This window comes from Xyrauchen texanus, chromosome 18 (genome assembly GCF_025860055.1).
Source record: "Xyrauchen texanus isolate HMW12.3.18 chromosome 18, RBS_HiC_50CHRs, whole genome shotgun sequence".
Taxonomy (NCBI): domain Eukaryota; kingdom Metazoa; phylum Chordata; class Actinopteri; order Cypriniformes; family Catostomidae; genus Xyrauchen; species Xyrauchen texanus.
In genome coordinates, this window is record NC_068293.1 from 6,774,532 (window position 1) to 6,791,843 (window position 17,312).

At 44.7% G+C, this 17,312-nt stretch overlaps 1 protein-coding gene across 2 annotated transcripts in view; it reads right to left on the minus strand.

Moving 5' to 3' along the window:
* LOC127659102 (coiled-coil domain-containing protein 148-like) overlaps nucleotides 1-17,312 on the minus strand; it is a 76,544-nt gene that overhangs the window by 47,967 nt on the left and 11,265 nt on the right. For both annotated transcript variants that reach the window (XM_052148747.1, XM_052148746.1), the window contains exon 5: nucleotides 4,725-4,828. In XM_052148747.1, coding sequence (XP_052004707.1) covers nucleotides 4,725-4,828 — 104 coding nt within the window. The remainder of the gene's footprint in view (nucleotides 1-4,724; nucleotides 4,829-17,312) is intronic.

Here is a 17,312-nt window from a genome sequence, read left to right on the forward strand (position 1 = left end):
TGAAATATGTTCTTTGATCGTAATCTTGAGATTTCACTCTTTCCCTAATTAAGTAGACAGGAACTGCACTTTTATGCCACTTGTTTTATGCTGCTTAGAAAATAGCTGCCTGTGAGCATTACAAAGATGTCCACTGAGTGACCAAACTTGTCTTAAAGCAGTGGTTTTGTGGGCAAGAGTCAACTTTATAACTTTATTAATATTTATAAGATTCAAAATAAAAGTTTGACGAAGAGGAGGGCATGGCCGGCTGTGATGGAGCATGACCGGTGCTGAATCAGCCAATCAGCGGGAGAGCGAGATAAAAGGGAGCAGGAGACACTGGTTCGGGAGAGAGAGAGAGAGAGATGCACACGGCCACTCCGCGTGTTTGTCTGTTCATTTATGTTTTATGTTGTTTTAAGTTCATTTATATCACTAAAACTTGATGGTAACTGTTCAGGCAGTTCCCGCCTCCTCCTTGCCCGTCCCTTTACCGTTACACTCTGTTATCAGGACAAAGGTATTTTGCTTGAATGTCAGTTCAGGGCATGTGTTTTAAATGCTTTAAACTTGCACACACTGTGCACAGAGCATTCCGCAACACACACACCTGAAGTATACTTTGGCCTTTAAAAGTAAAAAAAAATTAAAAATTAAGTAAATACAAATAATTTTAAGGGAAAGTTTAAATTATCAAATAGTAAGTTCCATGGAACACTTCATGCATCGAGTAAAAATGGCTATTTCATAAATGAAACTATTAAAAAACTTCAAAATGTGGATTGCAAACCCACACATATCAAAACTTTTAATAAAGGTGTTTTACTCAACAAATGAAGTGTACCTTGGAACTTACTACTTGATGATAAAAAATATACTTTGTCATTCTTTTATTCAACACTTCCGTTTAATCCATTCATTTACGATCGATTATATTACCTCCTATCCATAAAATGATATCAGCATCATATCCTGTATTGTGATAATGTGGATAACTAGGTTTAAAATAGAGTATTAGGAACTATATAAATAACTAACAGAAAAATTCATTAACAGGGCATTTTTTGTCACTTTTGATGCCATTTTTGGTCCAAGCTTCCCTTAATTCCCTTAATTCCCTTAATTCTCTGGCATGTTGTCACAAAAGTTCAATTTATGTTCCAATGAACTGTATTTTTTTTTCCTGGACAATAACTGAAAATGTTAAGACTTCAGATCAAGATAGTCATGACTTAAGGGATGCATCTACACAGAGATTGACATTAAAAAATAAATCATGTAAATTAACTGATTTATGAGCTGGTTAAAATAAATGATTCACTTATATTAAGCATTGGGTATATTTTAGTGCATCGATTCATTTGTATGGTTCATGTACAGTAAATGGACTGGTTCACATATATGATTCCCTGATTCACTTGAGCCCCATGCAGCCATAAAGGTGCACTCAGTAATTCTAATCCAATACATTTTTTGTCAAATTCTGCAAATATCTCCATATAGTCTGCTAGCTTTCTGTTCTTTGGGTCGACTGAAAAAAAAATCTAGTATACAGTATGTACACAGCCCGTGCTCTGTAAATGTGACAAAACAAAGTGGAACAGACCACACAACACTACTCCAGTCAATCAGCAACAGGGGGTGGTTCTTGCATGTGCACAGGATGGGGGTGGGGCAGAGCCAGAGGAGAATAGTGATGTCAAATATGGCTGATGAAACAGAGAAACAGACCAAGAGAAATAAATCTGATGAATATAAACTAAAAAAGAAGGATTATGTTAGGTCGAGGGCTAGGAGCCGTGTCAGCATCGGCGAGGCTTTTCAGCGGTGGAGAGACCTCCAAGAGGTAAAAGTCTTGAATATAGATGCAGAAGTTGCTCTTTTTCTTCTCGAGAGGTGGGTAACACAACCTTTTATATGATTCAATGAACACTTACATGCTGTTATTGTGATGTTAGATTTAGTAGCAGGAGAGATGTGAGTGTCTGAAGCTGGTGTGCGTAAACCATCTCGCATGCATGAATTTGGGGAGCGGAGCTACAAAAGGTGCACTGAAGGGAGGGGTGTCTTTGTTTTGGCAGTTGAGTTCGAATATCATCAGTATTTCTCAGGAATCGCTGAATGAACCTTTAAAGGGACATTGCCTTCTATTTAGAATCAGAATCAGAATCAGAATCAGCTTTATTGCCAAGTATGCTTACACATACAAGGAATTTGTCTTGGTGACAAGAGCTTCCAGTCAACAACAATACAAACAATACCAAAAACAGCAGCAAGACATAGGTAATTAAAAACAAAAAAGAACACAAAATAAATAATTATACATATACGTACATACACTCACCTTCATACATACCCACATACACACACATAGTGCAAATCTAATACAATCTGTTATATAAAGAACAAAAACCTGTATATTATGTACAGAGCAATGTAAGTAATGGCAGAAGTGAATATGTTGGATAATATAAATTAAAATTAAAATTAAACTGTGTATTGCACATAATTATTGCTCAATGGGGCAATTTAATTGTTCATTAGATGGATGGCCTGAGGGAAAAAAACTGATCCTGTGCCTGACAGTTCTGGTGCTCAGTGCTCTGAAGCGCCGGCCAGAAGGCAACAGTTCAAAAAGGTAGTGGGCATGGTGAGTGGTGTCCAGAGTGATTTTTACAGTCTTTTTCCATAATCTGGAAGTGTATAGTTCTTGAAGGGGGGGCAGGGGGCAACCAATAATCCTCTCAGCAGACCGAACTGTCCTTTGTAGTCTTCTGATGTCTGATTTCGTAGCTGCACCAAACCAGACAGTTATTGAAGTGCAGAGGACAGACTCAATGACTGCTGAGTAGAACTGTTTCAGCAGCACTGGTGGCAGGTTGAACTTCCATAGCTGGCGAAGGAAGTACAACCTCTGCTGGGCCTTTTTCACAATGGAGTCGATGTGTATCTCCCACTTCATGTCCTGTGAGATGGTAGTGCCCAGAAACCTGAATGTTGGGGTGTTCCTCCTAAAGTCCACAATCATCTCCACTGTTTTGAGCGTGTTCAGCTCCAGGTTGTTTTGACTGCACCAGACAGCCAGCCTTTCAACCTCCTTTCTATATGCAGACTCATCATCATCTCGGATGAGGCCGATGACAGTGGTGTCATCTGCAAACTTCAGGAGCTTGACAGAGGGGTCCTTGGTGGTGCAGTCATTGGTGTAAAGGGAGAAGAGTAGTGGGGAGAGCACACATCCCTGGGGGGCACCAGTGCTGATGGTACAGGTGGTGGAAGTGAATTTTCCCTGCCTCACAAGCTGCTGCCTGTCCGTCAGAAAGCTGGTAATCCACTGACAGGTAGAGGTGGGAACAGGGAGTTGGTTTAACTTAGTCCGGAGTATATCTGGTATGATTGTGTTGAAAGCCGAGCTGAAGTCCACAAAAAGGATCCTTACGTATGTCCCCGGTCTGTCCAGATGTTGCAGGATATGATGCAAACCCATGTTGACTGCATCATCCACAGACCTGTTTGCTCGAAAAGCAAATTGAAGGGGATCAAGAAAGGGTCCAGTGATGTCTTTCAGGGGGGAAAACACCAGTCTCTCAAATGACTTCATGACCACAGATGTCAGGGCGACAGGTCTGTAGTCATTAAGTCCTGTGATTTTAGGTTTCTTAGGGACGGGGATAATAACTAAGCGTTTGAAGCAGCATGGGACTTCACACTGCTCCAGTGATCTATTGAAGATCTGAGTGAAGATGGGGGCCAGTTGGTTAGCACAGGAACGAAGGCAAGCTGGTGAGATGCCATCTGGTCCTGGAGCCTTCCGTGTCCTTTGCTTCCGAAAGAAACGGCACACATCATCTTCACAGATCTTGAGTGCAGGTAGTGTAGCAGGAGGGGGGAGGAGGGGGGTTGCAGGAGGTGTTAATGGTTGTGTGAAATGAAGGTCCGAGTGCATGTGGGGTGTGAAATCGGACCTTTCAAATCTGCAGTAAAACACATTCAGGTCGTCAGCCAGTCGTTGGTCCGCCACAGGTTTGGGGGTAGGAGTCCTGTAATTAGTAAGTTGTTTCAGGCCACTCCACACTGATGCAGGGTCGTTAGCTGAAAAATTGCTTTTCAGCTTCTCAGAGTAGCTTCTTTTAGCCACTCTGATTTCCTTATTCAGTGTGTTCCTGGCCTGATTGTACAAGACTTTATCCACACCCCTGTAAGCCTCCTCTTTGGCATGACGAAGCTGTCTGAGTTTTCCTGTGAACCATGGTTTATCATTGTTGAATGAAAAAAATGTCCTTTAGAAGTGAAATATGTAGTTAATTGCTGCTGTTAATATCTATATTTTGATTATTATGTTATATAAAAAAGGTGTTTTCTTGTTTATTAGAGTATATTAAGTATAAATGTATGTTCAACTTGATGTCATCCTATTTGTTCAACCCTTATGGAAACGGTGTAGTAACCATGACTGTATTAACCTAGGTTAATTCTGTGGTTACTTTAGGATTTACAAAAATACCATGGTTAAACAGAAGAATTAAATACTTTCACCTGATTGTTATATGTATAAAATATTTATTCTTTAAATAACTTTAAACTAGTTAGCTTACTACATTTTAAAAGATTAGGCTGACTGTACTTTAACTGCTTACAGTCATAACGTAGCTTACAACTGAAAGCACAACAGCAAGAACAGCCCATTAAATTGTAAGGGTCAAAGAGATGTTGGAAAATGGAATGACTGACAGATGTGTTACCTGGCTGTGTTGAGTCTGTAATGCTCTTGGATCCACACCTGTCTGTGCTGTCTCAGAACACTCTTCTCCTTCATCACCTGAGCAGCACGCAACACCTGCTGCACCTGAAACACACAAAACATTTTAAATCTGTTTACTTTTTGTAGTTTTGTTTCATTGTCCCCTTCTGCATATCGCAGGCCCACTTCATCATATCGTGGCCCACTTTGGCAAAATGCGGCCCAGTTTCATGTCTGACCCCGCTTTTCCGGTTGACCCGATGGCCAGTCCACCTCTGCTTTTGGGCCTCCATCTCTTGAGCCCCAGTGTGGCTGAACACCCTGCACTACTGGTAGTTAAGCCACTGGTTAATATACTCACTGTTGCAAAAGTATAGCCAAAAAATGCACATTAACATGACTCTAGTGGGATAAAATCACTTTCTAACCTTTTCTGTGTTAAGTTATATCCTATTTTACAACTTTGTTGCCATGACAAACGTACATCCTAAAATACTAAAACGACCTTAAAAATGCCAATTTCAAGTTCTTATGCCACAAAGTTCATATGCCACAAATTCTGTTGATTGAGCTTAACTTGTATTGAAACTTGTATTGAAAAATGATGGGAAGCCAAAGAGGATATAATTATATAAAAACAGATACTGTATATGGTTAGAAATCTGATTATTAGTTTAATAATCAAATCTGATTATTGATTACAGTTATTTTGGCCATATTGTTGTGGGTTCAATACAAGTTAAGCTATGTTGAAGTTCAACAAATTACTCTTTAAAATAGTCAGCTACACCATGAGTTACTACCAAAATATAGCTAACTACAGTACATTGAAGACATTTAAAAAAATATTGTTAGAAAAATAATAATCAGATGATGTTATTCAGATCTGCAACTGCAAAATGATATCACCTGATTGTTATTTTTTTAATTGGGGTAATATAAAACAATTGGACCCACTTTAGGTTGCCTGAACGACAACTCTATACTGAACTATTTGATACTATATACTTATTACGTACATACTTGTTGTTGCATAGTAATTACATTTAAAGTAGTTGCATTTAATTATATTTGTACTTACACTGTTAACTTTACCCCTGACCAAACCCTTTCCCCAAAACCTAACTCTAACCCCTAATCCTAAACCTAACCCTACACTTACTCCTAAGTATTCCATGTAGTAGGAGTGGTGGTGGCATAGTGGGCTAAAGCACAAAACTGGTAATCAGAAGGTTTCTGTTTCGATCCCCACAGCCACCACCATTGTGTCCTTGAGGAAGGCACTTAAATCCAGGTTGCTCCGGGGGGATTGTCCCTGTAATAAGTGCACTGTAAGTCACTTTGGATAAAAGCGTCTACCAAATGCATAAATGTAAATGTAAGTTACACAGTAAGTACATAGTCTTGTATGTATTTAATGTTAGTACATAGTAGTTAAGGCCACCTAATATAAAATGTGATCATACAATTTGGTGACAATAAATGTATACTAAATATCAACTAGGAAAACTGGAAAGCATCCTATTTTATAGGACTGATTCAAATTATAGTGATAAACAGCAGCGATTAACAAAATATTTATCTTAAAAAAAGAAGGCAATGTCCCACTGTCTGCAAGGGACTCAAGTGAATCAGTGAATCATTTATGTGAAGTAGTTCATTTATATGAACCGTCCGAATGGACTGGACTGACTAAATATAACAAATCGTTTATTGTAATTGTGGCAGCGGGGGCGTGGTCAAGCGCCCGTCCGGGAGAGAAAAGCGGTAAGGGCGCTCACACCTGAGCTAAATTATGTCTAACACCTGTCTCTAATTTCAGTAGAGCGAGGAGAGCGGATAAAGAGCCAGCAGCCACAGAGCAGAGGGAGACGGACGTACAGCCACTCAGCGTTTCTGTGCTTATGTGTGTGTGTGCACGTTATAAAAAAACAATTAAAAAGACTTACCTTGTGCCAGACCCCCGGTGTTCCTGTCCTCCTTGAGAAAGTCACTACACTGGTGCTGAAACCCCGGGACAAATTGATGATGGAACAGAGTCGCCCCATAGAGTCCTCCCAGCTGACGGAAGTCCTCCAGTCCCTCGCTACACTCCATCAGAGCCACCAACAATCCCTGCTTGAGCTCCGGCAAGACCAGGATCGTCGGTTCTTCGAGATCATGCGGGCTCAAGCAGAGGACCGGCACGCCATCCGGAGCCTCCTCAGCCAGGAGGCCGCTCCAGCCGCAGCCGCGACCCCGGACACCCGCGCCACATTGCCCCCACCCGCGTTGCAGAAGATGGGGCCGGCAGATGATCCAGAGGCATTCATTGACCTGTTCGAACGATCGGCGGAAATTTGGGGGTGGCCCCAAGACCAATGGGCAGCCCGTCTAGTCCCTCTGTTGTCCGGGGAAGCACAGCTCGCGGCGCAACAGCTGCCGGCAACAAGCCTCCTGGCTTATCCTGATCTGAGGAGAGCCATCTTGCAACGGGTTGGTCGGAGTCCTGAAGAAAGTCGCCAGCTCTTCCGGGCCTTGAAGCTCGATAAATCCGACCGCCCGTTTGCGTTCGCCCAGCGGCTCCGTGATGCCTGTCGGAGGTGGCTGCTCGCAGCGGGACCGCGACGTCGAGGAGCTAGTCGATCAGGAGGTACTGGAGCAGTTTGTCCAGCGTTTGCCCGGAAGACGGCGGAGTGGGTCCAGTGCCACCGCCCGGCGTCGCTGGAGGAAGCCGTCCGACTCGCGGAGGACCACATGGCGGCGATTCCCAGGGCGGATGAGCCCTCTCTCTCTGTCTCCCCTTCCCTGTGTCTTCCCCTGTTTTTTTCCCTCCCCTCTTCCCTCTCGCTCTGCTCTCTCCCCAGGGTCCGTTCCTGCCCCCACGAGGCGAGGAGCGTTTGTGAGACCAGCTTCCCGGCCTTGGGAACACCCGCCTAGCCCTTCCCGTCCTTCAGCCGCTCTCCTCCTCAGGTGGGGGCACCCGCCAGCACGGGTGCGGCCGCGGCGCCTGGGCCGGTCTGCTGGAGGTGCGGAGACCCGGACCACTTCGGGATCAGTGTCCGCTGATGGAAATAGGGGCAGTGGTGCGGGTCTCCGATGTTCAGCAGGCTGCCCCGATCGGGCTGGAGCGTGCAGATTCGGTAAGAATCCAGGGGGTACATACCAAGCTTTGTTGGATACCGGCTGTAACCAGACCACCATCCACCAACGCTTGGTTCAACCCGGGGCTCTGGGCTCAGCTAAACTGGTGAGGGTGAGGTGTGTGCATGGGGATATTCACAAGTATCCCGTGGTGACTCTGGCGATCAAATTCGTGGAGAAAGACATAGTGTGGAGGCAGCGGTTAGTTCCGCCTCACCCATCCGCTAATCTTGGGTACTGATTGGCGAATTTTAGAAAATTATTGGAGGGGTTTGTGCGGATGGGTCCTGCATGGAAGTAAAGGGATGTGTGATGTGCGATGCTTTGGCGGGGAGGCGGGCGGGGCCATCCTCGGCTGCTCGAATGGCGTGGGAAGGGCGAGGTTGTCGCTCCTCCTCTCGGGAATTCCGGAGGGGACTTCCCTTGGAGCAGTCGCGAGATGAAACCCTTAAGCACGCTTTTAACCAAGTGAGAGTAATCGATGGTCAACAACTCCGGCCGGGTGTCGCCGTTTCATATCCGTATTTTTAAGCTTATTAAAGATCGGCTTATACAGGGTGGCGCGGGGCGCCCAAACAAAGGAGGAAGTAGCGCAATTATTGATTCCACGGAGCGCCGGAAATGGTCTTCCAGGCGGCTCACTATAATCCCATGGCCGGTCACCTAGGGGAGCGGAAAACACTTCTCCGTCTAATAGCCCGTTTCTATTGGCGGGCATTGGCGGTGGCGTCCGCAGGTGGTGTCGCGGCGTGCCGTGAATGTCAGCTGGTAAACCCACCGGCCACCCCAAAAGCGCCATTGCGCCCTCTACCGTTAATCGAGGTCCCCTTCGAAAGAATTGGGATGGACCTCGTCGGGCCATTAGAACGGTCAGCACGCGGACATCAGCCGTGTTAGTCCTAGTGGATTACGCGACGCGATATCCGGAAGCAGTGCCTCTGAGCAACATCTCCGCGCGTAGTGTTGCAGGGGCACTCTTCAAGATAATCTCCGGGTGGGGATTCGAAAGAAATCCTCACCGATCAAGGCTACGACTTTTATGTCACGAACACTTCGCGAACTTTACGAGCTCTTGGGCATCAAATCGATTCGCACTAGCGTTTACCATCCTCAGACAGATGGCCTAGTGGAGCGATTTAATAAAGCAGCTCAAGAACATGATTCAGTAAATTGCGTACCGATGACGCTAGGAATTGGGATAAGTGGCTAGACCCCTGTTGTTTGCAGTACGAGAGGTCCGCAAGCCTCCACGGGTTCTCCCGTTTGAGCTGCATGTACGGCGGCGCCCCGCGGTGTCCTTGGCGTCATCCATGGCGTGGGAGGAGGACCTTCTAACAGTAAAAATGAAATTCAGTTAGTTCTCGATCTTAGAGCAAAACTCCACACACTGGGGCAACTAACACAGGAGAATTTGCTCCAAGCTCAAGAACGCATAGCGCCGGCTGTATGACAGGGGTGCTCGGCTCACGGAATTTGCACCGGGAGATAAGGTACTCAGTATTACTCCCAACATCGAGCTCTAAATTACTCGCCAAGTGGCAAGGACCCTTTGAGGTCACACGACGGCAGTGGGGATCTCGATTATGAGGTTAGACGTACCGATAGAGGCGTGCGCCAAATTTATCACCTCAACCTCCTGAAATTATGGAGGGAGGCGGCCTCTGTGGCGCTGGCCACGGTAGTTCGGAGAGGGCGGAGCTCGGACGGAGATAAACAAAAACTACAATCTCAACACTCCGGTTCCTTGTGGAGACCAACTCTCACCGCGGCAGCTCACAGAGGTTTCTGAATTACAAAAAGAATTTGCGGACGTGTTTTCCCTCTACCGGGCCGCACAAACATCATACAGCACCACATCGAGACCGAGCCGAGGCGGTGGTGCGTTGCCGCTCTATCGCTTACCCGAACATAAAAAGAAAATAGTGCGGGAAGAATTAGATCGCGATGCTTGATATGGGCGTAATAGAGGAATCCCACAGTGATTGGTCCAGCCGGTTGTTCTTGTTCCCAAGAGTGATGGGTCTGTTCGATTCTGTGTGGATTACAGAAAAGTCAACGCGGTGTCTAAATTTGACGCGTACCCAATGCCCGTGTTGATGAACTGCTCGATCGGTTAGGTACTGCTCGATTTTATTCGACCTTGGATTTAACGAAGGGTTATTGGCAGATCCCTTGACACCAATGTCCCGTGAGAAAACAGCCTTCACTACGCCGTTTGGATTACACCAATTTGTGGCGCTTCCTTTCGGTTTGTTTGGGGCACCAGCCACGTTTCAGCGACTCATGGATCGGATCCTCAGACCGCACACAGCGTGCGCCGCTGCCTATTTAGATGATATTATCATTTATAGCAATGATTGGCAGCGGCACATGCAACATCTGAGGGCCGTCCTGAGATCGCTGCTGCGTGGCGGGGCTCACAGCAAACCCTAAGAAGTCTTGCGGTTGGGCGTGTGGAGGTACGGTATCTGGGGTTCCACTTGGGTCATGGCCAGGTGCGTCCCCAAATTGATAAGACACGGCGATTGCGACTTGCCCTAGACCTAAGACCAAAAAGGGGGTGAGGCAGTTCCTGGGGCTGGCTGGCTATTACAGAAGATTTGTACCCAATTATTCGGACGTCACCAGCCTGCTGACTGACCTCACTAAAAAGGGGCTCCAGATCCGGTCCAATGGTCAGAGCAGTGCCAACAGGCGTTCACGCAGGTTAAAGCTGCACTTTGTGGGGGCCGCTTTTGCATGCACCTGACTTCTCTCTCCCCTTTGTATTGCAGGCGGACGCTTCAGACAGAGGGCTGGGGCCGTACTCACGCAGGTGGTGGAGGGAGAGGAGCCCGGTGCTGTACATTAGCCGGAAGCTCTCCTTAAGGGAGACTAAGTACAGCACCATAGAGAAGGAGTGTCTGGCCATCAAGTGGGCGGTCCTCACCCTCCGATACTACCTGCTGGGGCGGGCCTTCACCCTCTGCTCGGATCATGCCCCACTGCAGTGGCTCCACCGCATGAAAGATACTAGCGCCCGGATCACCCGTTGGTATCTGGCCCTCCAGCCTTTTAAGTTCAAGGTGGTCCACAGACCGGGGGTGCAGATGGCTGCCGCTGACTTCCTCTCCAGAAATGGGGGAGTGGTAGGCAGGCGGATGACGCCCGGCCTGAGTCGGGCGGTGGGGGTATGTGGCAGCGGGCGTGGTCAAGCGCCCGTCCGGGAGAAAAGCGGTAAGGGCGCTCACACCTGAGCTAAATTATGTCTAACACCTGTCTCTAATTTCAGTAGAGCGAGGAGAGCGGATAAAGAGCCAGCAGCCACAGAGCAGAGGGAGACGGACGTACAGCCACTCAGCGTTTCTGTGCTTATGTGTGTGTGTGCACGTTATAAAAAAACAATTAAAAAGACTTACCTTGTGCCAGACCCCCGGTGTTCCTGTCCTCCTTGAGAAAGTCACTACAGTAATCAGTTCATTTACATGAACTTTCCCAAAGAAACTATTCACTTAAATGATTTGGTTTCCACAGCAGTATGTGAGAGAGAGAGGATGGTTTAGGTGATTACTTCCTCAGCTCCATTGCTGACTTTGCAATACAATGTGACAAATGTAGTGTTCTGTGATGCGCCAGTACTACTTGTTGGAAAATGTAGCCTGTTTCTGGAAAAGCTACACTGTTGTGAAAACAGTTGCTAAAAAATGCTACTAAAAATGTAGCTAAATTAGTAGCGGTGCTATTTTTTGTAAGTGACTACCCAACACATATCATGCTGTTGTTCTGAATATCAGAATGGCTGTGATTGGGACATAGGCACAAGGCTGAAGGTATAAACAGCTGTGCTGTCATTCAGAACAACGGCACTCTTGCTTGTGTCATTTCCCTTCACTGGGTCATCCTGTATTTGCATTATAAAGCATTAGAACTACCAACATTAGAGTCGTGAGTTCTAATCCAGGGTGTGCTGAGTGACTCCAACCTGGTCTCCTAAGCAACCAAATTGCCCTGGTTGCTAGGGAGGGTAGAGTCACATGTAAGCCCTATTACATATGGTATATGTACAGTTTAAGAGATGTACAGATCTTTATGGATAATCTGATGCTGATCGGGAGATATATTTTTGGATATATCTTGAGGATACCGCTGCAGGTGAACGAGTTCACAGACACAATCCCATAGCAGGACTTTGATTAATCAGTGAATGTTGAAGAAACTTTGTCTGAGAAAGACTATTTTAATGGTATATTAATGTATTAATGACATCCAGATGGGACTAATAAAAGTAAATACACTTTTACTCATGACTGAATTTGACTATCATTGAAGCTTAACAAGTATTAAGTAATATCAGTGAAACACTGTCAATGTTACGGTATCATATACTATTGTGTGTTTCACGCATTCCCCGTGTGTGTGCTGTCAGACTGATCTCACAGTGAAATCGGAAACAGTAGGTTGACTTTTCTTTAAATAAAGTCGGTCTGTTCTTAACGAAATTCAAACACTGCCCCAGTGGCCAAAGCGATAAGTGTTGTTGGGTGTACGGGCACGTCTGAGCTCCATGTTACGGGTGTAATGTCCATGGAGGTGCACCAAGAGTGAGATGAGAAGCGAGTTGTTTTCTGCTGTACAGGCATTAATACAGTGAGGAGGAATGCAGAATTTATAAACTGTATGCCCCAACTCAAACCCCACACCTAAACCTAACCATAAGTAGAGAAAAATGATAATGTTAGGGGGAAAACATACCGTGTTTCAAAGTGGGAACCAATCCCCAGTCTCCCACACTGCTGACGCAACGCACTTCCGGTTGCGTCACAGGGTAAAGTAGACATGCTGGAGCCGATACAAGAATGTCTGATAGGACATGCTGCTTTTCAGTGAGTTGGCATAATGTGACAGATCCTGGAGTTCCAGAATTCTCAGAAACAACAGGTCGACTTCCCTTGTGATCATGTCAGTGCTGTCACAATTGTTCTAAAAGAATATATAAACATATGCACATCTCTAAAGTTTTCGAAACTTAAAATGATTAGCGTATTAGATGCTATCAATATGTCGATTTTGTAAATTTCAGTGTCAACGCAAACTAGAGGAAATGAGGTCTACGAGATGAGTGTCTACGAAAATCTATGTGTGATAGAACCACACTTTACTTACGAATACCAATGAATACAAATGCGATCACATAGGAAATCTTGTCTTTAATTCTATTCAGAGCACACGTCTTTGTTTCATGCAGAGGTCAGTCATTTTGATAATTATATATCTCTCTGTTTAATTGAATGCTAATTACACAGCAGAAAACTCTGGCCTGTGGGAATTTAACACTCTTTTGCTTCCTAACCTGATGATGAATGCAGTACTGTGATGTGCCCTTTGAGATTTGCTGTCAGAGGCTGTGAAGGGCAGAGCTGTGTCATTATTATTACACTCAGGTATAGATCCTTGTAAAAATGTAACACTGACCTGTATACTGATGGTATACACTCTTATGTACACCATCAGGGGCGTAGCAGTCATTTTAAAAGTGCGGGGGACACAGCTGTCAGTTGGTGGCTTGCACAGACCATTTTTTTATACATTTGATATAAGTATTATCTTAATATAAATGTATTATTTACTAGTAATATTTGTAGTATTTTAAATATTCAAGTATTGCAAAATAATTGCAACATTTTGCAAAATTAGCTGCAAAAATAAAGCGCATCTTGAGGAGCACTTGCTTCTGTTTCACACATGACAATAAAAGACTGAGCACAAGCTGGTCCTGAATAAATTATTTAATCAATTACAATAATGACAATTGTACATGTGCACAATTATATTTTTTACTATGTGGCTTGAGTGTTTTGATTACGTTAACCAAAAATTTGTTCAGATCAATTTAATGATACGTGTCCATATTTGGTGATTCAGAAGTATAAAATGTTTTAGTCACTGAATCAACAATCAAAAGAAAATTTGAATACTTTAAAATGTGTTAAGTCTACAGACCTAAAAAGAGACTTTAGTAGAGGTTTTAAGCATTGTAAGTGAGCTGACTGACAGATTTGTGAGCTGCTGAGCATGACTTTTATCAAAAGACAACAATAATAGTCTTACAATAATTATGAGTTTCAGTATTGTCCGTATGTTTTCATGGATAAAAAATTATGTCTATACACTCACCTAAAGGATTATAAGGAACACCAAACTAATACTGTGTTTGACCCCCTTTCGCCTTCAGAACTGCCTTAATTCTACATGGCATTGATTCAACAAGGCGTTGAAAGCATTCTTTAGAAATGTTGGCCCATATTGATAGGATAGCATCTTGCAGTTGATGGAGATTTGTGGGATGCACATCCAGGGCACGAAGCTCCCGTTCCACCACATCCCAAAGATGCTCTATTGGGTTGAGATCTGGTGACTGTGGGGGCCATTTTAGTACAGTGAACTCATTGTCATGTTCAAGAAACCAATTTGAAATGATTCGAGCTTTGTGACATGGTGCATTATCCTGCTGGAAGTAGCCATCAGAGGATGGGTACATGGTGGCCATAAAGGGATGGACATGGTCAGAAACAATGCTCAGGTAGGCCGTGGCATTTAAACGATGCCCAATTGGCACTAAGGGGCCTAAAGTGTGCCAAGAAAACATCCCCCACACCATTACACCACCACCACCAGCCTGCACAGTGGTAACAAGGCATGATGGATCCATGTTCTCATTCTGTTTACGCCAAATTCTGACTCTACCATCTGAATGTCTCAACAAAAATCGAGACTCATCAGACCAGGCAACATTTTTCCAGTCTTCAACTGTGTTGTGGCTTCACAAATGCTTTGCTGCATACCTCGGTTGTAACGAGTGGTTATTTCAGGCAAAGTTGCTCTTCTATCAGCTTGAATCAGTCGGCCCATTCTCCTCTGACCTCTAGCATCAACAAGGCATTTTCGCCCACAGGACTGCCGCATACTGGATGTTTTTCCCTTTTCACACCATTCTTTGTAAACCCTAGAAATGGTTGTGCGTGAAAATCCCAGTAACTGAGCAGATTGAGAAATACTCAGACCGGCCCGTCTGGCACCAACAACCATGCCACGCTCAAAATTGCTTAAATCACCTTTAGTTCCCATTTTGACATTCAGTTTGGAGTTCAGGAGATTGTCTTGACCAGGACCACACCCCTAAATGCATTGAAGCAACTGCCATGTAATTGGTTGATTAGATAATTGCATTAATGAGAAATTGAACAGGTGTTCCTAATAATCCTTTAGGTGAGTGTATATCTATTCACTTCAGTAAAATGCCTAAGTGTTCTGAGAACACAGCAGATCAATCTTTTTCCTACAGTTTGTCGACTGCACAGCGATACGCGATTTGGGGATGACAGCGGGTTCGGTTTTGCTGGGTAGATCCCCACGAACCACCCGCCCCCACCCGCACACTCGTTTAGTTCTATCCGTGCTTGAGGTGAGAGCGGCTCGCCACATGGCCAGTCTGTTTACTCCCTCGAGCCCCCCGAGTTGGATGATGAAATCTGTGCTGCATTGGAGAGCGTTCCGCCGTCTGACGCAGAAGACTCGACTGGACCGCCACCTTCGGGTCAGAACGCCCAGTCTGAGGCTGACCTGCTTGCCCGGGCCACCGACAGTGGTGGGTTGGACTGGAACCCTCCGTCCTCCCCACAGCCCTCATGGCTAGACGATTGATTCCTCGGGTCCGGGTGCCGCTCACAGCCACCCCCCCCCCCTTTCTTCCCAGAGGTGCATGAAGAGTTATCAACCGGGCCTTGCACAAACTCCCGTTCAATACGCTCACACAAAAACACATTCTAACTTGACCTGAAGGACGCGTACTTCCACGTCTCTATCTTGCCTTGACACCGACCCTTCCTATGGTTCACGTTCGACGGCCAGACATACCAGTACAAGGTCCTCCCCTTCGGCATATCCCTGTCCTCTTGTGTCTTCACGAAGGTCGCAGAGGCAGCCCTTGCTCAGGGAAGTGTCATCTGCATACTCAATTACCTCGACGACTGGCTCATCCTAGCCCACTCTCGAGAGTCACTGTGTGCGCACCAGGTGCTCAGGCACTTCAGCCATCTAGGGCTTCAGGTCAACTGGGAAAAGAGCAAGCTCGCCCCGGTTCAGAGCATCTCTTTTCTCGGCATGGAATTAGACTCCGTCTCAATGACAGCACGCCCCTGAAAGAATAGGAGTTGGAAAAGAACACCTTCCCCGATGCGTGTAATAGCGTTAAGATGGCCCCAGCCACTTTTACTCTATGCGAGAAACATAGAGAGAGAAAAGGCGCGGCTGGCATGGCCTGCTCCCAAGCGCATATCGCTTTCAGTGGCATTGCATAGGTTGTAATTTTTACATTAAAGGTGCAAAAATTCTTATATGATTTATCTTTGTTTAGTTTTTTACATCACAAAAACCTGCTGTTTTAACAGGGGTGTTTAACACTATAATATATATATATATATATATTATACACACACAGTATATACTGTATATACTGTATTTTTCTTTTGTATTTCTTTTTCTTTCTTTTGACTCTGACTTTACTCTTTATCTGTCTTTCGATAGGCCGTCCTGAGAGTGATAAATCTCATTCAGTCTGCACTGATCTCTTCCTCTATCCATAAAAAGCATCTGGTCTTCACAAGTTGTCTTTCAGCGGCTCATGCAGTACTGTGAGCTATAGTCAAGATAGTCAAGAAAATATTCTTCTGTTAGTTGACTATTTAAAGCTCTGCAGTTGGTCTAATTGCACTTGTCCTCTGGACAAGGAGACAACTTTTTTCTTAATCCAAATTCACATCTATAAATATTTACATTGTCACAATAATTTTATTTAGCAGAATTGATGATGTCGACTAAATGTTGCCGGTGCCAGCCAGACATCACTTCAGTCTATTACGATGGACCTCATAGGATGAACTGATGCCAACTCCAACCATAAGACATGGGATAATTCATATGCCATTGCCTGAACCTTGGATTTAGGATGGATCTCACCGAAATTACTGGCCAGGTTGAACTGCGACTTGAAACTATGACTTGCACTGCACATAAATAACTAATATTGACATTATATTCATGATGTTAGCCAGAGGGGAACTGGCCCCCAGGGTGAGTCTGGTTTCTCCCAAGGTTATTTTTCTCCCATTAACCAACATCTTGTGGAGTTTTTTGTTCCTTGCCACAGCCGACTTTGGCTGGCTCACTGGGGTTCTAAATACAATTAATATTACATTATATACACAATTTTAAATCATATTTAATCAAACTATACAATGAGACTTTATGGTTGCATTGTCTGTTAAAGCATGATTTTCTGTAAAGCTGCTTTGAAACAATGCGTGTTGTGAAAAGTGCTATACAAATAAAAATGACTTGACTTGACCTTTAGCATTTTAATGGACAATGTTCATATAAAAAAAAAGTATTTTTCTGCATCAAATGATCAAAGTCATCTTTATGCAGCTCT